This window comes from Antennarius striatus, chromosome 18 (assembly GCF_040054535.1).
Source record: "Antennarius striatus isolate MH-2024 chromosome 18, ASM4005453v1, whole genome shotgun sequence".
NCBI classification, from domain to species: domain Eukaryota; kingdom Metazoa; phylum Chordata; class Actinopteri; order Lophiiformes; family Antennariidae; genus Antennarius; species Antennarius striatus.
This window is the reverse complement of record NC_090793.1, coordinates 2,208,144-2,235,689: the sequence shown is the minus strand read 5'-3', so window position 1 is coordinate 2,235,689 and position 27,546 is coordinate 2,208,144. Positions and strand designations below refer to the sequence as shown.

General features: G+C 44.0%; 2 protein-coding genes across 6 annotated transcripts; both read left to right on the top strand.

Moving 5' to 3' along the window:
• The first annotated feature begins 765 nt into the window (after positions 1-765).
• Positions 766-18,285, top strand: zmynd11 (zinc finger, MYND-type containing 11). Of its 5 annotated transcripts, none has more exons than XM_068340303.1 (17): positions 766-909; positions 2,703-2,838; positions 4,407-4,566; positions 5,945-5,968; positions 6,939-7,004; positions 7,890-8,051; positions 8,139-8,216; positions 8,961-9,053; positions 9,683-9,770; positions 11,445-11,500; positions 11,586-11,663; positions 11,779-11,897; positions 11,972-12,269; positions 13,376-13,450; positions 13,535-13,813; positions 13,886-14,071; positions 14,177-18,285. In XM_068340303.1, the coding sequence occupies exons 2-17, from the start codon at positions 2,708-2,710 to the stop codon at positions 14,297-14,299; spliced, it is 2,016 nt and encodes a 671-aa protein (XP_068196404.1). In that variant the 5' UTR covers positions 766-909; positions 2,703-2,707; the 3' UTR covers positions 14,300-18,285. The 5 variants fall into 5 exon arrangements, with proteins under 5 accessions (XP_068196404.1, XP_068196403.1, XP_068196405.1 ...); XM_068340302.1 differs by having other exon boundaries at positions 11,972-12,278; XM_068340304.1 differs by lacking the exon at positions 6,939-7,004 and having other exon boundaries at positions 11,972-12,278.
• An 805-nt stretch (positions 18,286-19,090) lies between these two features.
• Positions 19,091-26,775, top strand: phb2a (prohibitin 2a). The gene is made up of 10 exons (XM_068340339.1): positions 19,091-19,173; positions 20,402-20,531; positions 20,639-20,723; positions 21,291-21,370; positions 22,449-22,633; positions 22,711-22,840; positions 23,450-23,553; positions 24,021-24,098; positions 25,276-25,352; positions 25,498-26,775. Exons 1-10 carry the CDS (start codon positions 19,153-19,155, stop codon positions 25,511-25,513), a joined length of 906 nt encoding a protein of 301 aa, XP_068196440.1. The 5' UTR covers positions 19,091-19,152; the 3' UTR covers positions 25,514-26,775.
• The last annotated feature ends 771 nt before the right edge of the window (positions 26,776-27,546 follow it).

Here is a 27,546-nt window from a genome sequence, read left to right as displayed (position 1 = left end):
TCCAGGAAAGAGACGAAGTGAGATGGTTCTTCATCAGGAAATGGAAATCAATCACTTTGACACCAAATCGAGAATTATTTATCTAATTTTTCCCTTTTATACTCTGACATCGTCTCATTTGTTACCCACTATGCCCACTAGACTTTTATTCTTTTAATTAAGCAGAATTTTAATCATGATTATAACCAAGATGAAGATTAATGTTGTTATGCAGCTGAGATCCTGGACAAACTAATTAATCATGTAGATTAATTTATACTTGAAGATGATCTATTATGCTTTTCTGATGGTTTATATAATAAATATTTCCCTTTTGTCTTCATTCTTGTGTGCCAAACAAAGCAGATAAAGGAATCCCAGAGATAGATAGATAGATAGATAGATAGATAGATAGATAGATAGATAGATAGATAGATAGATAGATAGATAGATAGATAGATAAATATAAACAATATGTATTGAAGTGACTATGTCACGTGAACACTGTATAATGTGATATTACATCAAGAAACGCACAGTACTATTGAAAATCCTCTTTACGTGAATCTTTTTTTGGATTTTGTGACAATGTAATTGTTTTGTAATTTGACTTTTATGAATAAACGTGAGATTAAAAATCAAAATCAATCGATATTACCTACTTATCTGTTGATGATGAAGTTTGTACAAATCTTCCTCCTCCTCCTCCTCCTCCTGGGCGCCAGCTGCAGTGACCGCATCCCACCGCTAGAGGTCTCCGTTTCGTTCCTCTCGGTGTGTGTTTACCTCCCAGCCCACCGCTGCTGAACTGTGGCCAGCTGGACGCTAACCACTATCCACAGCCCTAAACTAGCCCGAAAAATACTGATGTGAGCGGCATCGCGCTGAGATTTCCTTCGGTGCTTGTGTGTTATCGACACTGTAGCAAAGGTGAGCTCGTTTATTTTATATCGGCGTGAAAACGGAACGCGCTCCGTGACAACACAGCCGAGCGACCTGGCGGCGCTAGCATGGTTAGCTTAGCCGTAGCTGTCTGTCCTACCCCGTGATGGAGGATTGTGAACATGGCGCCCTTCAAAACAAACGAGTGGGAGCAGTTTGGTGACGACGCACACATTAAAAAGTGTGTTATTAACGCTTCTAGTTTCCTTACCGGTTTTCCGTTTAGATAAGTTAGCTAGCTTAACCAACCCAGCAGCGATAGCTAGCCACGTATTTTACTAGCAGCGCTAGCATAAATTAACCCAACGCGATAGTTTGCGGTCTAGACAACTATTAATTCAACATTCACACTCAGGTTTTTGTTTTATAACTCAAACTTATTATAAATAATCTGATTTACGTTTTAACCTTCAGTCGTTTTTAATCTTTTTTATGACCAGCAGTGGTTTGGAGGTTAGCTAGCTGCTAATACTGATAGCTAGAATCAAGCTCTTGAATGCTAATGCTACTAGCTCCTCTTTGTTACCATAAATACTTAAATAATTAAGTACAAATACTGTACTAAATTATTTAAGTCCAGTATTTGTTTTTTATGTTTTTAACCGTTTTTAACAGTGTAATAATATAAGACATTTTCCAGTTACGTTTCGATCCGGTTGCTATTAGCTGGCAGATGCTACAGTCTCCAGTCAGAGTGCTTCCTTTAAACCATGTGGCTCACATGGGTGGTGATAAAATCACAGTTGATTTTGTCATCAAAAATCACCAGGGATGATTCTGGACTTGGTGTCAGGAGGAGAATATCAGATTTCCAGTAGTTCTGTGTCCTGATTTGTCCTGGAGGAAAGAGCTTCAATCCTTTCAACCTGTGTGGGGTTGTCTGTGAATTATCCTCCAGTGTCCCACATCTCATCTGGTGGTTTTTTGAAGAGCAGAGAAGCATCATCTGGTCAGTGTTTACTCAGGGTTCTGTGGAGATTAATGTATAGAGGTGTTGCTGCGTTTTGTATGCATGACAGCACAGCAGATGCACATGGTGGATGGAGAGTTTGAGGTACCAGGCTCAAAGTTCTCTACTCACAAAGTGAATCAACAGTTTGAGGAAGATGAGTAAAGGATCTGATTCCAGATTCGAGGTGATGTTTGTGGATAGATTCTCCAAAAAATAACAACAAACATGAGGTGTTTCGTCCCTGAAGCGTGCAGGTCAGTTAGGATGATGATGGAAGGAGTTTTCTTTTGCTGGTGAAATAATAAACGGCAGCGCTGCGTCACGACAAACGTCATCGTTGCATCATAGAGGATTACATGCGGATAATTATTAAGATCTGAAGATGACAGAAGTGTTTGAAGGAAATGAAATGACGCTCATCAAGTTCTAAATGGCAGATGTGATTTTTTTTCTTGTGGTTATTTTGTGGTCTGCAGTGCTTTGGTTTTCTCGCCGATCCAAGAAAAACATGTCTATTTGTTGTGATTACTTGTTAAAACTGCCCTGAATGACCTCAGCTTTCAACCTGACCGTCCTAATAATCAGTCTGAACATTAATTATACAACACACCCACTTATTGTGTCTGTTTTCCTTTATGGTCTGCCTTAAACTGTCGTGTTCTATCATATTTTTTATTCTACTGATGATGATGATGATGATAATTTCTGTTCAAAAAGCCATGCACATGACCTCTGTTTAAGCTGTCTGTTACGCTAAATTAATGTTAAATGCCAGTTATGGTATTATCTTTTTTTTTTTTTTCTATGATTTGATTTTGTTTTCCCACAGTTGTGATGAATAAGGAAATCATGTCACGTGTGGTGAAGAAGAGGCAGGCGGACCCAAAGGTGGTTCAGTATGTGTGGGCAGCCATCGAGGTCATCCGCAACCAGAAACAAATTGCAAACATGGACAGGATCTCCAAGTAAGACCACCGCGGATCGGACGCTAGATCGATGAAGATCACACTTTACACTCTCACAAAGTCGTGTGTGTGTGTGTGTGCGTGTCATCTCAGTTCGTTTTCTTTAACATCTGTCCTTTGAATCGTGGAGGTGTGTGATGAGGCCTTTCCTTGTTTCTGAGGAAACACTTCTTATTCTGGTGGTTTTAGATGATGGGAGATTTAAGTTTGTTTCTATCTAGCCAGCATCTGTAGCTTTTAGTCAGGTGACCTGACCTGGTTCTCTATCTTATTGCAGTCTTATTTGATATCTAAAAATAATCTCTAATCTGCAAAGATAGCAGAATCTCCATTTCCTCCTGTCATGTTTGAGGCGGCGAGATGATCTTTTTTCTTCCTTTCTACATCGTTCTTCATTCATAAACACGATCTACATCTTCCTTGATAAACCTCAGGATGAGTTCACGTAGGACGTCTTTTCCTGTTGACGAAGTAAACAACTGGATGCAGTAAATAAGTAACCGTGTTTAATTTGTGACAGTTAAAATGCAAAAAAAAAGATTGCGTTATTGTCGGACGGGTCAGCCAATCGGATGAAGACGTGTGCCTTTATGAACGTCAGCTTCTGAAGCTGAAGCAGACGGTGAACCCCAAGGGCCGCTTTTGTTTGTGCGTTTGCTTGTTTGTGTTTTCACCACACGATCGCTCACAGATACGGTTGTCATGGCGATGCAGAGGTGTAGACGCCTGTAGAATGCTCACACACGAGCAGCAAGCGCCTGTGTGTCGTCACGATGCCACATCCACTCGTTCATAGATCGGTCGACTGGAGGCTAGTGTTAGCAATCCGATGCTAGTTCAACGTTACTGTTTGTTCATTGGTCGACTGTTGGTGTAATTGAGCCGTAACCGTGGGTTACGTTAGTGTGATTGTCAGAAAACATTCTCAAGGTTGAATAATTTTGGAATTAAATTGACATTTTAAAGAGGACGGCTGTATTTTTGTGACACGTGTAGGCCAGAGGGTCGTCCTGGTGTTTATATTTACCGTCTCTTTATCTATTTTACGATCTTATTGATCGGACTCCATTTGATTATCGGTTGATCGGTGGGCGGGCCTTTTGCGGTCGCTACTTCCTGTCCAACCCAGGACGCCGCGACGTCTAAAACCGTCGTCTCGTCTGATGTGATTAATTAGTTGACGCCTCACAAACCGGCTGCGTGACAAATGAATACAGGCTGCGAACGGCTGTTGTCATGGCAACACCGTTGCAGCAGACAGCCCCGGCCCGCCGCTCACCGCCGTCTCCCACCCACCGCGTCGCCGGGGAGCCCCCCCGTCAGCCTTTGTGGCTGAGAGGCGGCTGCGGCGGTGGCGTCCTTGATGGTGAGTCCACTTCCTGTTTGGGCGGGGCCACGCCCACGGCGCTCACATCAATCAGTGCCAATGGTAAAGGGTCCAGCTGCTGAATGTCAGGGTTTGCTTAGTTTTAAATAGTATTTTATGCTAATATTGGTCCTGCTGGCATCAACTGTCGCCCGTTTCCTTCTGCCTGCCCCACCCCCCCCTCACATCCACCCCTCCCCAGGTACCTGAGCCGAGTGTTCGGCATGCATCCTAAAGAGACGGCCAGACAGCTGAGTCTGGCCGTGAAGGACGGGCTGGTGGTGGAGACCCTGACAGTCGGCTGCAAAGGCTCCAAGGCCGGCATCGAGCAGGAAGGATACTGGCTGCCCGGAGACGAGATGGTGAGTCCACGTGTCCCTAATGGGGGGGCGGTGAGGGAGCGGGGAGTCCTGCAAACATCTGCTGCTTCCAAAAGGTTTCATAGGACGAAATCGGTCAATGTTCAAAATATTCCACAAAAGGATGTAGGATCGATTACTAGTTTGGTCTATTTAATCCAGGGGTGTCAAACTCATTTCTACTGAGGGGCCACATCAGCATGACGTCTGTCCTCAAAGGGTCAGATGTAACTAATAGATGTAACTCAATATAATGTAACATATGTAACAACTCCTTAATGTAAAATAACTCTGAATTTATTACTTATTCAAGTTACAAACATTACAGTTACACAGAAAAAATATGTTTCTCTTATCACATAAATCCTTTTAATTTGTCTGGTTATCAAACCCACAGAACTCCATCAATCAACGATCAAACTATCAATGAATAAAGAAAAATAACATCAAACACAAGTTAGGACATTAACTTTGTTCACAACGTTTTTGTCAAAGTTAAAATGGGCTGAATTACTGCATTGTGGGAAATGTAGTTTTGGTCAAAGCACACTTTTGACCCAATTATTTTTAGACACACTGGCCTTTTATGCTCTCGCCGGCCACATAAAATGATGTGGCGGGCCACATTTGGCCCCCGGGCCTTGAGTTTGACACATGTGATTTAAACCAAAACACATTCAGTGTCTAATTTGCTTTTTTCCACTGTTTTTAGCGACAGTCGGTCAAAGTCAGCGTAATTGTCAAATGTACCATATATGCATGACATACAGCACAGGTGAAATAGCAGTCCTCTCTGACCCACGGTCAACAGGCAGCACAACAGGCAGCACAACACAGGCAGTACAACACAGGCAGGACAACACAAAGTATACGACTAAACACAAGTCCCAAAAGAAATGAAATTTACTAGAGAAGAAAAGAAAAGTTTGAGGTTATGTCGACTTTTTGTTGGTAAAAACAGCTCCGTCAGCGGATAAAAAAAACACACCGGGTGTCGTCGATGCAACGGAACCGACCAAAGTCAGCTGCCTGATGGTTCCTGTAGTCTTTTTCCTTTAACATATTTCACTTTACAACTTCCTCTGGCTTCGTCCCTCTTTTTGGTTTTTGGTTCTCATCGCAACGACCTCGATCCGACGAATCGGCGGGAAATGAAGCATCCAAAAAGCAGATTTTTTTTGTTTTTGAACTAAAGTTAAAAAAAAAGGCTTTTTTTGGCCTAACCAAACCCGGGGAATGTAATATTTCCGGCGGGACACGCGATCTTTGTTGTTGAAAGTTGTTGTTCTCTGAAGACACCACACTGTTGTCCGGGGGGAGCTCAGTCGGTTGTAGCAACACCGCTTTTAAACACTCCTCTCTGAATCACTTGCAATCACAGGAGCCGAAAGCCGAAGGAAGCAAGGTAAGGGCTGCATTGTTCTTTCCAAATTTAGGGTTTTTGTTCTTCATTACGGTCACTCAAACTTTACCCCCCCCCCTTCTCCCCGCCCCTCTTTCCCACCTTCCTTCCACTCAAACTAACATCATTCTGTGAGAAATCGGTTCCGCCACACGCAGTGCAGTCGTTGGATTTGAGTGAATCTTTTTATGCAGGTTTCAGAAACACACACACACACACACACACACACACACACGGCGCGTTCTGATTGGTCGGTGCTCTGGTTTGTAGGCTGAATTCAAATTCTAGTCCGCCGCTCGTCGCCTCGGCGGCTCGCTGGTCGAGTCGCCTCGCTGCGATCATCACCAGGTTGGAAACTAAAAAAAAAAAAAAAAAAAAATTGCCTACAAAGTACGACGACGCACACGACGTAAAAAGCTTCATGAAAGTCCGTCGCGGCGCTGCGCACACGTGGCATCGGTGAGCTCGATGAAACCCCAGCGCTTGCTACTCGCCTGCGGATGTGTCCGCGCTTGATTTTTTTTTTTTTTTTAAGTTTCATTTTGTTTTGAAAAGCCGGGCCCGGTCGCGTTCGTCACGTGTTCTCCTGGACACGCTGACGGGCTCGCGACGGAAATCCCGTTTAAATCCCGCCCAAAAAACAAAACAAAACGCCAGACGTCAAGCGACGCCGGCGTAGCCACAGGTCAGTAGCAAGCATCTGTGCATTTGTAGTCTTTTATGGTCTTGGTAGTTGTAGTTCTCCTCAGAGGAGGCGTGCTCTGCCGTGCTCTTTAACTTCTGTCTGGCATGCTTATTCTCCTTTTTCTACATTTAATACACGAGGAACTGGAGTTGGTGTGTGTGTGTGTGTGTGTGTGTGTGTGTGTGTGTGTGTGTGTGTGTGTGTGTGTGTGTGTGTGTGTGTGTGTGTGTGTGTTCTGTATTGTTTTCTCCACACCTCCTGCTGGTAACAGCTGATTGGTTCTTTCAGGATGGCAATCCGACGACAGAGTTTGAGCCAGGAAAAGATAAAGCGGAGGCAGATCCTCCTCGGCAGGTGCTTGGATTCAATCCATCAGGCCTCAGGAGAGGCACAAACACACACCGATCTGAAGATTTATTCACACACACACACACACGCACAGACACACACACAGCAGTAAAGTTTTAAACGTGCCGCCTCAAGTCCGATCGGGTTGAATCCATGTTTGCCCCAAATTATTATCTAATCTGAAGAAAACGCTGTTGGTGGTTTGGTGGCAAGAGTTACTGATCCTGCATGATAATGAATGACACAAAATAATTACACAATCCCACTGCAAAAAAAAAAAAGACAGAATAGACCTTAATCTGTGAATTTTCTCACCTTTCATTTGATTTAACTTTACTTTTCAAATGAACGATCCGGATCAGTTTGTTTTTACTGTTTGGTACCAGAAACAAGTGTTTTAGAAATGCAGAATTCAATCAAAAAAACAAAAATTTTAATAATTTTTTTAAGAGTTTAATTAGATTAAAGAGAAAAAAAACAAAACAAGCAATCTTCCGATTCCTAAAAGCTCAGCTAATCCTTGTATGACAGTTCCTGATCCATGTGAAGAATAAGATTCTTTAAAGAACTCCGACGTAAACTCGTGAGAGGTTTTCGTCTGGATTTTTGGGAGACACGCTAACCCCCGCTCCGGCGTGTCCCGGCTTGACTGCCAACCCCCCATTGGCGGCGAGGACACAACTAAAAGCGACGTGCCGACTGTTTCATTTATGTTTAAAAAAAGCATCCAAATATTTCCAGACTCGCGTCTTTTTTTTTTTCCTCCCTACCTGTCGAGCTAAACTCCTCAGGGGCCTGGAGGACGGAGAGACAGCCGTTTCCTCCCATGCCGTTAGTTTTGGCGGGTTGGAAGGGGGGGGTCCAACACGCCTGTGCTGTGTTTCCACACAGGAGTGGGAGACGGAGAGCCACGACTGGTACTGCTTCGAGTGTCACCTCCCCGGCGACGTCCTCACCTGCGACAACTGCTTCCGGGTTTATCACCTGAAATGTCTGTCGGAGGAGTTCAAGCCCAGAGACGGGGGGTCGCACTGGCAGTGCGTCATCTGCAGGGTGGGTGGGCAAAACTCAAAGATAGTTAACGTCTGTACGGGAATGAGACGGAGTCCTCACGTGTGCTCCCTCCTCCTCGTCCTGCAGGGGAGTAAAAAGAAGAACCTGAACAAGCAGGAGATGAGTAAATACCTGCGCTTCATCGTCCAGCGCATGAAGGAGAGGGTGAGAGACGCCGCGATTTCACCAAAACCACAATCAGAACTCAACTTCAAGTTTCCAAAACCGACTCAGACAAATTTAGAAACTGGGGTTTCTTTTCCTCTTTGAATTCCACGACTTCTTTATTGTGTTCAAATCCAGAAAAGCAGCTTGATTTCCTTCAACGCTGCTTTAAAGTTTGTTGTTTCACCAGAATTTACTTATTTTATCTGCTTTTTGTCTAAGAAATGTCAGCGTTATGTTCATCAATCGCACCAAAGTCGAATGGAGAGATTTATGTGATTTGCATTAAAAAAAATTTTCAAGTTACGTTGAAAGAGTTCACGCTTTTTTAGTCTGAAATTTTTAGTTTTTGTGCTTCATTTATTGAATAAAGTAAATATAATACAGTACAATATTTTCCGCACTACAAGGCGCACCGAAAAGCCTTTAATTTTCTCAAAAACCGGGAGTGCACCTTATAATCCAATGCGCCTTACAGTCCAGTGCGTTTTATAATCCAGTGCGCCTCATATGGTGCGGAAAATACTGTTGTTTGTCGCTTTATCGCAGAATTTGATTTTTCTGGAACGCTTTGAGCGCGAGTAAAGACAGATTACTGTATTTCTTTGAACATTTGATGTTTTTTAATTTATCTGTGACGTCATTTCATCCCATCCTTCGTTTCAATCTGATGTCAGATTTAATCCGCCTCTCCACATCTGTTCCATCGCTCTCCTCTCATTATTCTCCTCCTCTTGTCTGTAGGCGGTGGATCTGAACAAGAAAGGCAAAGACACCAAACATCCCATGTACAAACGTCTGATCCACACGGCGCTGGACGTGTCTAACATCCAGGAGGTAACCATGACGACTTGCGTCCTTCACTTTCCCATTGACCTGATTTAAATATCCACTCCTCTAGAAGCAGCAGGTCCAGCGATATCTATCCCAAACCCAGAGACACGTTTACAGACGCCGGTACCACGGCAACGGCTGCCACGACGATGTTTGACACGTCTTTATTTTAAGCAGATTTGCTTTGTTTAAAGATTTATGGGATGGATGTTTGACGTTTTGGCGCGGAGCCTGAAAACGGAATAAACAAATTTTGTCTTGTCCAGACGACCTCTTCAGTTAGCTTAGCATCACGCTGTTAGCGTCACCCCGTTAGCAACACACCGTTAGCATCATGCTGTTAGCATCACGCTGTTAGCATCATGCGCCACTTGGTTCTCATAGATGCAGGATATTTACAACCTGAACGCCTCGACGTCACGACTCTGGGATGGAGGCAGCGGTGCATCGCATACTGGAATGCCGCCCAGACGTGTGTGTGTGTCTGTCTGTGTCTGTGTGTGTGTGTGTGTGTGTGTGTGTCTGTGTGTGTGTGTGTGTGTGTGTGTGTGTGTGTGTGAGTGAATAGTCTCTTTGTGCTCTGTCCTTTGTTTCCTCTCCTCCTGACCAACTTTCTGTGTTTCATCTGACAGAATCTCTCTGAAGGGAAATACAAAAGCTTTGAGGAGTTCAAAGCTGACGCTCAGCTGATCGTCCACAACACGGCGATCTTATACGGAGGTAGGTCAGAGGTGTTTGTTCGACAGAAGAAGAACAGACGACTGAAAGGTGGATTTGATCTGAATGGGGACTCCCGTTTGATTTATATGTAGGAAACCAAAACGAGTCTGGCTTCTTTTCTCATCTGCGATGGGAAACGTTTCGCTCTGTTGAAGCTCATCAGGGCGTCAGGAGACGCTCAAACCGTCGTCCATAAATGACCCCCACCTGAATAAAGATGTCAGACCTGTGGCAAAATACAGAACTGGGCTCGAAATTGTGACCATTGTCGCAATGGAAAGGCAGTTCAAAACCATTTGACCTCATATGGTCTGAACACATAGCATGAAGTAAAAGTGGTGACATGAAGCTCCACTACGAAACAAAGCACAGAGCTTTGGAGCAGAATTATCCCCTGAAGTCCGAGCTCAGGGCAAAATAACGGAGAAAAAGACAAACGAATGTTCACTAAAGGCGTGGTGGAGTTTGGGGCAACACGAAACATCTTTTAGTGATGGGACAGTTGTGAAGAAGTGCTTAAAAGCTGTTGTTGAGACATTATCAGAGGGAAAACAGATGAGGTGTGTGGAAAAACCAAACGAGTCCCAACGTCAGCTTCAACAGCAACCAGAAAATCAGAAATATTAACAGCTTGATGCAGCTATTCAGAGAGAACCGTGTGTGTGTGTGTGTGTGTGTGTGTGTGTGTGTCAGGTTCCTTCACAAAGATCAGGAGCTCTTTGCTGATTGTAACACCACTATAAACACACACAAGGGGAGAGGACAAACATGCAGCAATAAAAGAGAAGCAGCCAAAGTCCAGTGGTGTCCTCCACCAACATGACAGAGACCACACCTTGTGTATGAAGTTACTGGTGTACAAGTGAATGACTGTCGGGCCACATGCCCCTTTCTCTCATGAAGGAAGTTCTGTTTGCATTTTCCCCCTGAAAGAGACAGTTTTTATTCATGCTTTCTGAACACGTTCATGTTTTTTTACATGAAGTGTCGTCCTTCAGTTCTTCAGGCTGGGACGTCTTTAATCTATGAGAAAAAGGTTTATTCAGGATGTTACGCACTTTATTTTTTAATTCTGAGGTTCGTGTGTTCTTCAATCTAACATAAAGGCTTTCAATTTTATTTTCCTGGGTCTACTTTTATTCATGGTGAGGTAACAGAGCTAGCTGTGCATTCACTTAAACACACCCTGCATTGAAAAGTGATAATAAATAAATCCGTGACTTTTAATTGAACACCCCGGGTGTAGAGGGTCCTCCTGAGGAGAACTTTGTTGCTTCAGTGAATGAGATGAGAGGGACTGAGAGCCAGGAGACCCAACTAATGTTACAAACATGTTTACTAAAGTGTTGAAGGTTCTGTGAATAAAAATTAATCAGAATCAATGTATAATATTTTCCAGAGTATAAGGCGCACTGGATTATAAAGCGCACTGGATTATAAGGCGCACTGTTGATTTTTGAGAAAGTTGAATGCTTTCAGGAGCTTTATAGTACGGAAAAGGCTGTCCTCAAATCGATTGATATGTGATTGGTTCTGTTTCTGGTGTTAGCTCATTTTGCTAGCAACAGCAGCCGTTAGCTTTCCTCACACAAAGTCCAGACTGAACCGGACGAATGATGTCAATCAAATTAGGATTTTAACGCCCGCGTATTAATCCGTGCTGTTTTGTGTCAGTTCACAGCGACCAGGCGGAGATCGCCCGGCTGCTCTTCAGCGACACGTGCCACGAGGTAGCGGCGCTTCTGACCCGTTTGTCCCTCTTCCCTCGAATCTGAATCTGACGTTGAATCTCTCCGTTTACCTTCTGTCCTCCAGTTGAACGAGTTGTTGTTGTGTAAGAACTGCTTCTACCTGTCCAACGCCCGGCCGGACAACTGGTTCTGTTACCCCTGTGTGAGTAGAACCCACCCGGATCCACCGCACCCAAAATAGAGCTGGTCTGAACCACACAGTTTCAGAACGGCGTCTGTTTTTGTGTGTGTGTGTGTGTGTGTGTGTGTGTGTGCAGAGCCCCAGCCACGACCTGGTGTGGGCCAAGATGAAGGGCTTCGGCTACTGGCCGGCCAAAGTCCTGCAGAGGGAGGACAACCAGGTGGACGTTCGCTTCTTCGGCCACCAGCACCAGAGGTTAGCCCCGCCTCTTTCCTACACAACCCCCCCACACACACACACACCTTCACAGTTCCCTTGTCCTTTCCCAGAGCGTGGATCCCCTCCGATAACATCCAGGACATCAAGGTGAGCGTCCAGCAGCTGCAGGTGAAGCGCAGCAACGGCTGGAAGAAGGCGTGCGAGGAGCTTGAGGTGTACCAGCGCTTCCTGAGGGAAGGACGCTTCTGGAAGACGAAGATGGAGGACGCCAGCATGCCTCACGAGCCCCCCCAGCAGAACCAGAGCCAGCGGCAGCAGCAGCAGCAGCAGGAAGCCAGCGGCAGGACGGAGCGGCTGGAGCGAACCGACGAGGCCGAGTCGAGCATCTCGTCCACCAGCAACGAGCAGGTCAGGAATGTAAGTGAGAAAATAGTTCCCTCTGGAGCGACCCGGGAATTAACCGGGTTAATGGTTCTGTTGGTTCTGAAGGTGACGCAAACAAGATGGAAAGAGTTCTAGCAAATAGTTCCGTCTGCTGGCGACAGAAGATTGTTGCGACAGAAAATAGAGCTGTTGAGTTTGAAATATTCATTCAGTTTGTGTTGGCGGATGGATACGACATCAGTGAGACCGGATCTCGTTCTTTACCACGTGTTGGCGGATGGATACGACATCAGTGAGACCGGATCTCGTTCTTTACCACGTGTTGGCGGATGGATACGACATCAGTGAGACCGGATCTCGTTCTTTACCACGTGTTGGCGGATGGATACGACATCAGTGAGACCGGATCTCGTTCTTTACCACGTGTTGGCGGATGGATACGACATCAGTGAGACCGGATCTCGTTCTTTACCACGTGTTGGCGGATGGATACAACATCAGTGAGACCGGATCTCGTTTTTGTTGTTTCGAAAAGTTTATTAAAGACAATCAAAATAAACACTAGTAAATGAACACGAGTAAACAGAAGTCCAGGTATCTTCCAAGTCTTCAACCAATCGTCTGTGAGGAGAAGTGACACGCCCCCGGTGATTTGGAGGGCGGGGTTTCAATAACCTGGTAACACAGACCAGGTGTACTCAGTTACTTGATGATGTCACTGCTGAGCTGAAACACAAAGAGAGACCAAAGCAGGTGGAGTAAAGACGTGTCTGTTCTTGTGACTTCTGTGTTTCTTTTTATTCTTTATCATTGTTTATCTTATATATAATTAATTATTCACAGGTAAAGTCTGCGTGTCTATTGGTTGATAAAAAATGTTTTTTCATACTTTAGGAGGTTTGGGGCTTTTTTACAAGATTGGAACGGATTGAAATTAGTTATATTAAATGTTGAGTTTAGCCGTATTTCCAGGATCTTCCAAAATCAGATATAAATGTGATCTGTTGTGTCCATAAAGAAAATAATCAGATAAAAACAGTTTTATATTTCAACAAGAATAGAACAGCTAACATACGGAAAATTCCTTCAAACTGTAATTTTAAAAATAATTCTACTTCCTGTCTTCGCAGCTCAAAGGAAACCAGGAGCCGAAGGCGAAGAAGAGCCGTCGATCTCAGGCGGTGGAGCCCAAAGAAGAAGCCAGCGTGAGTGTGATCACACGTGATTACACGCGATCACACGTGACGGATCGACGTGTTTTTAGTCACGCGATCCTCCTTTGTCTCCAGGACCCGGAGCCGGAGATGGAGGCCGTCAGCTCCAGCCAGGAGATCCCGTTGTCGTCGGCGCCGCCGCCGCCGGAGAAGCTGTCGGTGTCCACGCAGACCAAGAAGGCCAACGGCGGCTCGCCGCGGACGCTGCACCGCGGAACGCAGACCAGCAGCGACGGCGCCTGTCAGAACATGTGTCACGAGAAATACACCAAGGTCTTCAACGAGGTCAAGGAGATGATGAAGGCCGACAACAAGAGGGAGACGGAGCGGGTGGTGCGGGAGGCGCTGGAGAAGGTGCGTTCTCCTCTGCGGAGGTCGGCGAACATCGGAGCTCCAGTTGCTGATTCAGTGTCTCTTTTTCCTCAGCTGCGCGCCGAGATGGAGGAGGAGAAGCGCCAGGCGGTGAGCAAGGCGGTGGCCGCCGCCCAGGCGGAGATGGAGAGGAAGTGCAAGCAGGTGAAGGAGAAGTGCAAGGAGGAGCTGGTGGAGGAGGTGAAGAAGCTGGTGGGTCAGCACAAGCAGCTCATCTCCCAGACCAAGAAGAAGCAGTGGGTGAGTCGCCCCGTTTCCTGGTTTTTTCATGTAAAAAAAAAAAATCGCCAAACAGGAAGTGACCCGTCTTGACAGCCGAACGCCACACTTCCTGTTTTCCACCAGTGTTACAACTGCGAGGAGGAGGCCATGTACCACTGCTGCTGGAACACCTCCTACTGCTCCATCAAGTGTCAGCAGGAGCACTGGCACGCCGACCACAAACGCACCTGTCGCAGGAAGAGATGAACACACACACACACACACACACACCTCTCTCCCCTCCCTAGCTTCTCTCTACTTTGCCTTCCTGAACTTTTGTAGACCCGATATTCTGTGAAAAAAAAAAAAAAAAATTTTTCGTTGCTTTGTGGTTTTTGTTTTTTTTTTCCTTTTATTTAACGTTTTAACAAATCGTCTTTCTATATATATTTCATTTTATTTTGATTTTATTTTCTTTTTTTCCTTCTTTCCAATCGCGGAAACTGTTTCCCACTCCACGTTTAAGCGGTTGTGATTTATCGTACGTGCTTTTTTTTTTTTTTTTTTTTTAACTGAAAAAAAAAGTGTTTTTGGTTTGGAGCTTCGTGTCACAGAATGTGTTATTTAAGTGTTTTTTAGTACCAGATGAGCATTAACAGAAAAACATTATCTTTGGTTTTCATTTTATTTTTTATTTTTAACTTTTCTGACTGTAAATGCAACAAATATCCCGCCTCCATCATATCGTGAACACCTAGCTGAACTTCCATAGAGAAAACAAACAAAAAAAAAAGACATAAAGCTGCATAAGCTCACGAATGCTGAACGACACGACTCGCACACATTAATATATTTTCTTTTTTTTTGAATGAAATTATCTTTGCCGATTGCACCTTTATCCACATTTTCTACCTAAAAAAAAATCTTCGTTTGTCCTTCAAGTCACTTATTGGGAACAGGGTCACGAGGTCGGCCTTAAAAGGCGCCGACAGAATCAATCTTCCACGTTAATCGCGATGGGATTATAGTTAAAAAAAAAGCGATTGTGCACACTTTTGGGGCGGCTTTTTTTTTTTTTTTGTATTAGACTGATTTTTACGGGTCGGTCATTAAGGGGTGGACTTTGAGGATGTTAAATTGTCCTGAGGTGTGAATGTGAGCACGAATGGGTGAACTGGCGGCCTGTCCCTCTCTCCTCCCCCAGTTCTATAGCTTTTAATCTGTTCTCAATTTGGAATTGTAAAGTACTTTTTACTGGAATAATTTTTTTTTTTTGCACACTTAAAGACCCAAGCGCTTGTAATATTTGCCAAAAACCTTTTATTTAACCTTCCCGAAAAGACGCGGCGAGTTCCTGCCGTTGTCTCGCAAAACCGTCGGTGTCATTTTTTTATAGTGTTGTGCTCTTAATAAAAGTCTTTTATTTTTTAAGTCCTTCATTCTTCTGGTCGATGGTCGGTGCCTGTTTTTCTCCTCCTCCTTCCTCCCCCAGTGAGGCTTCATGCATGTGGATAGTTTCATAGTTCTAAAAAAAATAAAATTAAAAATAATTTTTTAAAAAAATGCTCACGTGTTGATGAGCAGTGAGGATGGACCAATATAAAACATTATGCAAATGTGAACGATCAAACCCATCGTCTGTGAGGTTTCGACGGCGTTTAAATACGGTTCTTGGAATCTTTTTATTATTATTTTTTTTGGGGGGGGTGGCAATCAAATTGCCGATTTTTGATTTTGGTGAGACTTTTAAAGTTTGCTGAATGTTTCCTTTGTCATGACGATTGACTGAACGGAGGAAAAGAACCAGTTATTCTGTACAGATGCATCACTTCTTCTTTTTTTTTTGTACGCGCTGATTTGTTGTTCAGTTTGTGCTTCTGTAAATGACCATAAATTCTCACATGGTGGACAGGAAACGTTTTTTAAAAAGTCCTCTGATTTTATCCTGTTTGTCGTGTTTGTTGGCTATGCTGTGTTGCTAATTCCACCTTTACCTTACTAAATGTATTTATAAAAAAATTGTTGTGCGAATCAAGTTATTCCTGTTTCTGACGGGAAACGATGCAATACGAGAGCTACCAGACGTCAAGCAGTGATTTAATATCGAATAAAGACGAGAGAAAATCAAAGATTTTATTACTGTTTTCCGATGTGTCTGGAGCCTTAGCCCAGTTTTTGTACTTCACACTAAATGAGTCACGTGGATTTACTTTATATTTGTGGTTCTTTTTTTTCCACTTAGTTCTCAACAGATGAATGAAAGAAGAAAATTGTTTTCTGTCCAACAACCAAAGATGTTCTATTTACGCTGAACTAAAACAACAAACCTTTGCATTAGGAGAAGCGGATCACGGTTCTGTTTTTTGTGCGTTTGAGTTTGGAATTCTTCCTCTTTTTGACGTTTTTGTTTCTTTCTCCGTTTTAGACGTGACGAACGTTTTAACGCTTCTCTAGTTGTTGTTTAATAGGAAATCAACAGAAATTAATCGACGACTTGCGGTGGGATGATGATGATGATGGACGAGGTATAAATATATTGGAAACGAACAAAATTACCATCCAGACTGAACTCAGGTCAGATTTATCCTGTAAAGCTCCTGATCCTGAAAAAATTGGATTTGCTCGTTTCCAGATTTGCTCTTGATCGGAGCAAAAGAATTTTTATTTCTTAACCCTTGGGCACTGTTTGGGCCCAAAAGTGACATTTTTGTTGTTATTCTGTTTCTCTCCCAATAAATCAGTCAGTTAAAAGGCTAAATATATGAAATTTTGCCAGTAATTTTCTTTCATCTTTATTTTCTAAATTCCTTCATGCCGGTCATTGGAAGTCATCAGATTTTCACTGTCTACACACAATACCTGATGGGGTGAAAAATGGTCCAATTGACTCCTATTATAACTACATATTTTTTCTAATACTGTAAGAATGTTATATTTATATATTATATATATGATATAACTATATACAATAATGCTGACATGTTAAAATGAAACATCTTCATTGTTTGCAGCCAGACACTACCCCCACAATCACCCCACAACCCAGACAGACCCCGTCTGTGTTCACACACCTGCAAAAACCTTCATCCAGTAGTTGTAATATCTTTATCAGAAGTATTAAACTGTTTACTAACTTGGAAATATTACATATTTTGTGTTTTTCCCATTGGAAGAAAAACAGGATTCTAATGGCAAATTCCATATAAACATATGAAGGTTATTATATCGATGGATCGGTCTGAAGTAATGGAAAAGATCTGATGCATTGAAAGAAAAAAATTCAATTCCTTTTTTTTTTCTTTTCACTTTTATGAGACGACCCTTTTGTGACCCCAATAGGTAATGTGTGTAGACATTTTAATCGGTCCCTGTGGGTTAAAAACTGTCCACTGTTGGAGAATTCCTGGTAACGGATGTTTGTTGGCTCGTCTTTGGGAACTCCCCGCGTTAAGGCGTGACGTTCACAGATCTGCCTCGGCTCGATTTTAAGATTGGATCCGTGCAAGGCCTTTCCTCCAGGTTCTCGTTTTACGACGGTTCTCTGCAGAATTAATTTTTTTTTTTTTTTTTAGATCTCATCGTTGCACTACGTGTAAATAAATCTCACCTCCTTGGTGTAAATGAGCCGTCTCTGCTCTCAGTGATCTGGATGACTGTTTTGTACAATGTACAACTGTTATCAGGCTGTTGTTTGCCAGATTCTGAAGTTTGTGGCTTTTCTTTAAGTATCTGAATATTTCCGCGTGTTTTTAACGACACATTCAAATTCAGCTTGAGTTGGTGGTTTTTATATTCGTCCATCCAGATCATGAAGATTTCATGTGAAACTTTTTTTTTTTTCCCCTCCCTTAAATTGAAAACTTGATCATTCCAGGTTTGTATATTTGGTTTTGAACTGCATGAGTATCAGGTGTGTTTCTACAGACCGTGGTTACACTTTCGAAGCCTATGGCGGCAGATCGGTCGGTTTGTTGCCCGTTACCAGACGTTTCACCGATAGTGTTTTCGTCCATCATGCTGTGTGAGTACTGGATGGAATACTGCGTGTACTTCAGAGTATTTCTGTACTTCTAACTGAAATCAAACCAGTGTAAAAGTTTGTTTTCACCTCCTGTTCTGTCCATATGTAAACTATTAATTGTGGCTTAACATTTTCTATGCTTCTGACATTTTTTTTTTGATGCTTTAGCTAGCAATATGTATATAAATATATTCTATGTGCTAACATGGAGAAATAAATGTATCAATAAGTTCCTGTGTTTCCTGTTTTCCCTGATCATTTCCTTTTTTCAGGTGTTTTTTTTTTTTGTTACTGTGAAAAAATCAAAATGTTTGATTATTTTAATCCATATAATACTAAACTAAAATCAACTGATTTTAATTTTTGCTGATTATTTACTGTGAAGAAATTTCAAAAAATATGTTGAAAATGCATGAAGTAGAACTTTATCCATAGTGGGGGTTTTTTGACCCTCCAGTGAAATTTCCTGGAAAATAAATGTGTAGTTTTTTGTATAATTGTGGAAAACACTGAGATGGAAGAAAACCCTGGATCGTCTTTGCTCCAATTGATATAATCTGTTCGGCTTTTGTCGTCTAAGACGATTTGTTAATGTAAGAAAATCATCAATGCCACTTTTTTATTTTTTTTTTGGTTTACCTGTTTTTAATGGGAATTAAAGTACAGTAAAAATTATAGTGGATGATGATTTAATAATTGTTTTTTTTATTTTTTTTTTTTAAAGAAACAACGGTGAGGTTCTTCATGGGATTTTTCCCCCCTGAAAATTAGACTGACAGCCTCCTGTTGCCATGGATAACAGCATTTCCGGTTCCGGTTCCGGCCGTGTCTGTAATTCATAAAAAGGTTCATTTTTATATTTAAAGGTTGCCGCGGGAGCTGGAATAAGATGGACACATGAGATTAAATATCAGTTATATATATATTATTTATATATAATATATTGAATATAATCTACAGCGGATGTTTCAGCGTGAATCACTTGGAAACTCAACCCGGGGGGTGGATCCTACATTTCCCATAATTCCCCGCGGACACGGAAATACGTCATCGCGCATGACCTTGCACTGGGCTTCGCATTTAGACGGACAGCACAAGCATGGCGAATAAAGAACCCGGTGTAAGTGTCTCCTGATCTAAACAAACTCACCTTTCATTTGTGTCTTCTTCTGGTTTAAACCGGTTTATTGTTTCCCGCCTTTTGCTCACCGGCTCGTGACAGCTAAGGTCCGGCTCCACGCACGTGAGCCGAGTTGCAGCGGATTGTTAGCTAACTGTGTGAAGCTGTGTTAGCTAACCCTCCAGAAAGCTGTAAGAAATAACGGAGGACGTCCGATTAGCGGTGTTTGGTGAATAACTTGTTCAACTTACTTTTACTATTTTAATCTCGAATCTTCTAAAGTCCAGCTTTTGAATTCCGTCTAGAAATGGAAGGTATAAACATTCCCTCGCTCGTTTCTCCAGCTAAATGTGAGACAAGTCATGTTTTAAAGTTTTACACACAATTCTGCATTAATGTTATATAAAATGTGGTGCATTTTAGGTTTTTTAAAGATTCTGATTGTTTTATTTGCTAATGTCAACCCACGGCTGTCAAACAGAAAACAGATGTCCTAATTTCATATTAGCCCTACAGATATATACAGTATATATATAATATATATATATAGGTCTCTCGCGCTTTCATATATATATATATCGCTCTCTTTCTTACATATATATGTATATATATCTCTCGCTCTCTTTCGCACATATATATATGTGTCTATATATATGTCGCTCTCTTTCGCACAAATATATATGTATATATGTCTCTCGCTCTCTTTCGCACATATATGTGTATATATATATGTCGCTCTCTTTCGCACACATATATATGTATATATATCTCTCGCTCTCTTTCGCACATATATATATGTGTATATATATATGTCGCTCTCTTTCGCACACATATATATGTATATATGTCTCTCGCTCTTTCGCACATATATATATGTATATATAGGTCTCTCTCGCTCTCTTTCGTATCTATATATATATATACACATCATTGATCCTAAACTGGGAAATTCCGTCCATCAGCAATCAATAGACCAAAAACATAGTTTAGAATATATTTAGGGGGAAATTAAAAAAGAATAATAGATTTACTGCACGTTAAATAAGGAAGAAGATGTACTGCATTAGAATAAGTGTGTAAAGTGAATTATACAGACAGAAGTTATTAATAAATGTGAAATTTACAGGTGTTCTGGTCCCCAACTGACGTAATCAATCAAGAATATTTGCATCTTTTCATTTTTAACCATTGAAGAACTCAGATCTGAACCCTGACGTTTGTCTTTCAGGGTTTGTTGCAGACGCTGCGGCAGATGATGGGCAGCATGTCCAAAGGCCCCCAGGGGTTCGGGTTGGGGCTCAAGCTGCTGATTGGTGCTGGAGCTCTGGCCTACGGCGTGAAGGAGGCGACCTACACAGGTGAGTCTGAACTACCCAAACAAATCCTATCACGGATCTGACTGCTGGAACCTTTAACAGTCGGGTCAGAAGGTTCTGGTTCCATTCTGATGTTCTGCGTTCTCCAGTTGAAGGAGGGCAGAGGGCGATCATCTTCAACAGGATCGGAGGGATGCAGATGGACACGGTTCTAGCAGAAGGACTCCACTTCAGGTAGGGAACCCCACCAGATACACACACACACACGCAGAGCTCTGAACGAGACTTTCTGAATCTGGTCTCGTTTAGTTTGGTCTGACTCGTTGCCGGTTGATTCGGTTTCCCCAAAGCAAGTTCATTGGTAGGTGAAGCTGGGTTACTATGGCAACTGATGCTGGCACATGCCACATTTAGTTTAGAATGAGAATAAGATGGAGAAACGTGTCACCAGGTCTGAATTGGACCCCGCGTAACTATGGAGACGCTGGCCTAAAGTGATGGGACGCGTGTTTTCAATTGAGCTACGCTCGCAAGTGTAAAGACAGAACTGAATTCATCAGATTCTCTCTGGTTCTGGTTCTGTCTGACCTGTCTTCGTGTCTCAGGTGCGTCTTTCTGGGATGATGATGATGATGATGATGATGTTTAGCATTTAGCTTCTTTATCCCTCCAGGATTTTGTTTGTCGGTTTTGACTTACTGTTTCGACCAGAAGCTGCTGCTCCCACATTCGTCTATTATTTTTTTTATTTTATTTTTTGGATGTTTCTGATCCCTGCCTCTGCCTTTGTGTGTTCTTCAGGATTCCCTGGTTCCAGTATCCCATCATCTACGACATCAGAGCGCGACCCAGGAAGATCTCGTCTCTCACAGGAAGCAAAGGTCAGACACAGGAAGGACTACGAGACGTGTTCGTTACTCTCCTTGTTGAACAGTTTTCTTTAGTTTTATATTTTAGATTCTCACTGAATGAACACCTGGAGTTACGTGGTGAAAGAACAAGAAGCATGTCTTACGTTGTAGATTCTTTGATCACTTCTTTGCATCTCTCGGTTTCCTCTCCGTGAGCTTCACGACCAGAACAGCCTGATTGGCTCAGTCGCCTCTGAACAGTTGCTGTAGAGACATCTGCTACTAGAACTTAGTGGCATTAATCTGGGTTATAATTTGCGGGGCTGTTTGGGATTTCTGAGGCTGCTGACTCAGCAGCAGACGTGACCCCCAGTCTTGCCTTCTTTGGTCCGTGCTCATGAGACAGTTGTTGCCACTGCTTTTGGGGATACATTCAAAGTTTTTTGAAGGTATCCTCTAGATCTCCCAGTTTCCTGGACTGATCCTTTCCTGAGCTCTGCTGGGAGAAGGCGGTTTGCAGGGGGCGGGGGCTGGTGTTCCCCAGGATTGGTGTGAACTTGGACATAGTCCTCCTCTCCAGAACTGCCTCCAGAGTTCTCTCTGACCCACACACAGTCCAAGTTTAGGACCAGTCCGGTCTGCTGTCCAACCAGCAACCCTCCAGTCCCCAGCCCAGTGGACTGAGCTACTGCTGCCCCAATAGATGTGTGTGAGGGGGGGGTGGTAGCAGGGGGTCTAGGTGTTGAATGGAATACAGGTTTGGGGCGACAGAGAGGTAGAAGAGGGTACCCAGTGATGGTCTTCATTCCCTTCGAGACCTCCACACCTGGTTCCACCTCGACTGGTTCTCCATCCACTTCCTGTCGACAGATTCTCACTTCCTGTCGTGTCTTCATCTAATCAATGTAGGAAGTAAAATAAAGAAACACCCTTGAATGAGAAGTTTTCATCTTCTTAACCTTCAGTGTCAGAAGAACCGTCTTTAAAGCCGTGTGGTTCTATAAACACTCCATCAGCTGGCGTTACAACCCGTCTGGCCACCAGATGGCGCCGTCGCCCCACAGCATCGATGCCTGGACTAACTGCCCTTTTCTCTGTCTGCTCTCAGACCTGCAGATGGTGAACATCGCCCTGCGGGTTCTGTCCCGGCCGCTGGCGTCCAACCTGCCCATCCTCTACCAGCAGCTGGGGCAGGACTACGACGAACGCGTGCTGCCTTCCATCGTCAACGAGGTGCTGAAGAGCGTGGTGGCCAAGTTCAACGCGTCGCAGCTCATCACGCAGAGAGCGCAGGTACCACCGGTGGAAGGGCGGGAAGGCGACGATGGCGGAGAGTTTTATTCACTAAACGGACCTTCCATCGCCTCCAGGTTTCCCTCCTGATCCGCAGGGAGCTGTTTGAGAGGGCCAAAGACTTCAACATCATCCTGGACGACGTCGCCATCACAGAGCTCAGCTTCAGTCGGGAGTACACCGCCGCCGTTGAGGCCAAACAAGTCGGTGAGGACGCGCAGGAAACGGCCACATGTCTCCAAATCCAAACCCTAGATCAGATCTGGTTAGCAGGATTTGTTAAAGTGGGTTTAAGTCCAAGTCGGCATTATTGTCAAGTGTACTATATATGCACAACATACAACACAGATGAAATTGCAGTCCTCTTAGACCCACGGTCAACAGGCAGCACAACAGGCGGTACAGCATGGGCAGTACAGCAAGCAGTACAACTTGGGCAGTACAACAGGCAAGCACAATAAGTAGTACAATGGGCAGTACAACACGGGCAGTACAACAGGCAAGCACAATAAGTAGTACAATGGGCAGTACAACACGGGCAGTACAACACGGGCAGTACAACAGGCAGCACAATGGGCAGTACAACAGGCAGCACAATGGGCAGTACAACAGGCAGCACAATGGGCAGTACAACAAGCAACACAACTTGAGCAGTACAACAGGCAGTACAAAACAGGCTGTACAACAGACAGCTCAGCACAAAGTATAAGACGAAACACCAATGGACAGTCAGCATCTCTAAAAACGTATCAAAGCCAAACAGCACAGGTTTCCCTGATCAAGTGGATCAACAGTTGTGTGTTTGTTCCCCTCCAGCCCAGCAGGAGGCGCAGCGAGCCCAGTTTTACGTGGAGAAGGCCAAACAGGACCAGAGACAGAAGATCATCCAAGCCGAAGGAGAGGCTCAGGCAGCCAAGATGGTGAGAGCGCCGGCAGAGAACCGGTTCCGCTGGTCCCGGATCAGTTTGTTTACCGAGTCAACAACTCGGGCGTGAGCGCAAACGATTAGCATTTCTCCACACGTGAACACGCCTCGTGGACGGCGCGCTGGGACGAAGACGAGACGCGGACGTTAAAGAACCGAATGCATGCTTTTGAATTAATAACACACATTGGAGGTGAGGGGGAGGGGTTAACGGATCCACGCAGACATGTGTGACACGTAGACGGTGCGTACGTTAGAGCTAACGCTAACCTCCAGACACAAATATGCACTAATTACTTTTCCCGTCGGTAGACTTGCAGCGACACGCCCGCCGCTTTGGAACCGGCTCAACCTGAATAATCACCTCTGGTCCCTCCCCGCCTTTTGTCTGCCATGTAACACATCACAATGAAGACACTAACAGTTTTAATGTGTGTGTGTGTGTGCGCGTGCGTGTCCCAGCTGGGCGAGGCCGTGACCAAGAACCCGGGTTACCTGAAGCTCAGGAAGATCCGCGCAGCGCAGAACATCGCCAAGACGGTAAGAAAATCAATCCTGGAACCAAGGTCGAGTTTGATCAAGTTGAGCTTCCAGTCCTTGAAAAACCTGAACCTCATGACCTCCTGATGATCCCCAGGAAATATCAATCAATCAATCAATCTCCAACAAATCCACATGTAGACCCCCCAGCAGACCCAGATCTCCTTTGCAGTCTTTTATAGCCCATAAAGCGTCTCATTTTAAACCTTCAGACCGGTTTCAGTTTCTCATGTCTTCCATGAGAACAACCTGTTTATTAAACCTAACATTTCTCTTGATTATCGGTATTGATCGGTTGTGATCGGTATGATTCCAGACGGCCGCTGCGCCGTCTGTTCATCATAGCGGATTCGCGGTTGGTATAGAGTTCTATAAGACGTTGGAATGTGACGTGTGTCAGCTAGAAGGCTTCTTCAGATCCTACCAGTTTGAACTCCTCTGATCGCTTAAACACAACGGTTAACGATTAAACGGTTGAGCAAGAATTGTTTTTGTGTGCGGTGACAGTCGTGAGTCACTGGTTTATAATCGGTTTCACTTGAATCAGGGCCCCAGCAGTGGTGGAACCCCATTTTTTTAACTTCTATTAAATGGTTCCAGTTTCAAATAGATGTCATCGTTCTCTCCGTACACAGTTGTGTTGTTGTTGTTGTGTGATCGGCTGTTGTTGTCCGAGGGTGGGGCCGGGTCTGGGTCAGGATGTTTGGTTTGTTCAAACCAAACAACTCCGGGTTGATCGCCACAGATGCAGTTCCCGTTTGGTCCACCGGGTGGTGCCAACGGAACGGGGAACAGAAGACGGGACACAAAACATTTTCAGCTTTTTTTAAAATTTATGTTTATTTAGCTTTCAACTCAAACACCTTTCAAGAATTATTTTTCATTAATAAAAACTTGAAGATTCTTCCTGCTTGCTGGAGTAGCAATTGACAGAAAACCTCCTAAAACGGGGCCTTAAATTGATTAGCGGTCTTTGAAAAAGTTAATCGCTATTGACGATTAAACAAACCGGTTGTGGGATGTGAACCACATCCCCGGCGTCTGCGGCGGTGAGTTTCCTGCACGTATGTCGAGTGCCTCAGCAGCTCTCACAGCTTTGAATCGGCTCAGTGTCGGAGCTCCACAACGTTCCCATTGTGCTGAGCAGGTCAGTGACCTGTGTGTGTGTGACCTGCAGGTGGCGCAGTCCAGCAACAAAGTGTACCTGAGTGCCGACAGCCTGGTGCTCAACCTGCAGGACAAGGACAGCTTCAAGTGAGTCCCGCTTCAGATTTTATGCTCGATTTGATCTCTTTAAGAACATTTTTTTCTTTCTCAAGATGAAATTTCTGCTTTAGCCGTGAAGCTAAAGGTGTTAGCATCACGCCGTTTGTCATTGGTCATGTCTCTTCTGTTCCAGTATGATGCTGAAGTAAGACGACGCCTCCCACACACGTTGTCATCATTCCCGCCGGTCCAGTTCTCCATCGCTCACCCGGTTCCGCCTCGCCCGTCATCCGATCAATCAGCTTCGTCCAACCGTCAAAGCTTCCCCCCGCCGGCGTAGGTAGAAGCAATTCTTTGGGCTTCTCCTCCTTCCAACATTTATTTATGTACGTTTAATCGATTTGTTCCATCAGCTGAGGCTGGAAGCTTCGTTTACAGTCCATTAAAAAAAGAGGTTGAAACCGTAAGCGTGAGTTTCATGAATCTAAAGAGACGCGAGAGGAACCGTTTGTCCATCAGTGAATAAACGCCTGCTGTCCTGAGGGACGACTTCTCAATTTCATTTCCTTTCACTTCTAATCGAGGTCTCTTTGATTATATCAGTTCATTACAGCAGTGAATTCATTGTTAATTTTTTGTTTTATTGATCTGTGTCGTAATGAGCGCCCATGAATCTGTTTGACGTGGTTTTGCAGAAAATTATAATGAATAAAGTCCTCCAAATGTCTCCTCTGTAAAAATCAAACGTCAAATACATGTTGATGATATACATGTAAATGTTTGTGATCTTCATGTGACTCGTTCAGAGATGTTTTTTCATTTATTTGACGTCGTTTGCACAGTTAATAGCCAGGAAGCTAATATTGCTAACAAGATTCACTGTCAGTAATAGCTGTTAGCCTGAAAGCTAATATTTGTGTTAATAAGAATTAGCCGTTACAACAGATATTAGACATTTTAATCACAGTCCAGTCTGGCGCTCCAAGCTGTTGGCTGTCGCTATCATTCAGCTGCTAGTTTAGCCCGTTTGCTAACAGCGTTTTATTTACTGAGCAGCATGATAAGCACTTTTCCCAGAATTCAGTTCCAAATCTCATTCAAACCGTGTAAACGGGTCCAAATGTCACGCGCCGTGTAAACAATGACTCTGCAGCTTTGTGTTTGGTAACGCTTGCATAAGCGTTTCATTGAGTAACGGCTCAGGCTAAATGTGAGCCGCTGCCATCGCTAATACCGGCGAGTATTTATGTCGGGGCAAAACCTCGTCCTGGGGTTTAAGTCGACCCCCCATGACTAAGCAGCCAGTTAATAACTGTTAACCTGAATGTCAATGCTATGCTAACAAGATTCAAATACAATAACACCTATTAGCCAGAAAGCTAACCTAATGCTAACACGATTTTTACAAAAGTATTTTTTCTCCTTTCAGGACACATTTTAGTCATGTGGACACATTTAAAAAGACTTGGAACACAAATAAAATATTCAAAATATATTGAAATGTATGAATTTGATTAGATTTAAAAATTCCCCTGATATAAAAACTATATTTAGCATCTCTGTGATGCTAAAAGCTAAAGTTAAATCCACGTGAATGAATGCGCTGAACTTTACGTTGCCGCGTTTCCATCTTTAGCAAGATTTGAGAAGAGACCAACCGCTAAGTTAGCATACGCTAAAAGTAGCTGTCATGCTATTCCCAGAATGCCGTTGGAACGATGTCGTGTTACACGTATGTTTTGGGCCCGTGTCGTGATGCTGCCGTCGGGCCCTACCAGCAGGACCAATCAGAGGTCGCCTGAAGGTCGATCTGCCGACTCGTTCTTCATCGACGGCGGCGGCGTGAGGCGGCCATGATGGCGCCTGAAACTTCACCGCCTCGCCGAAATGACCTCAGCTCGACACGAGCGTCATGTCTTCGTCTGACGCCGAGCGTTTTGAGGCCTTCGGCGCCTCGGGTCGGTCACATGACCCCCCCACCCCCCTACAGGGTTCCTACAAAGAAAAAAAAGGACGGCTGGCGAGTTATTTATAGGCCGTGTTGAGCAGGGAGGGTGCAACGCAACCTAAAATGTGCAGAGGGGGGAGGAGCTCATTGTGTTCCCAACACAAAGCCAGAGCTCCATGTTGAGAGGCTGCTGCTCTCCCCCATAACCATCAGGAAGGTGGGGGAGGGTGGCTGCAGATTTAAATCTCAGAGGGGAGGGTTTTTTTTTCCAGGAGGAGGGGGGAGGAAGAGGAG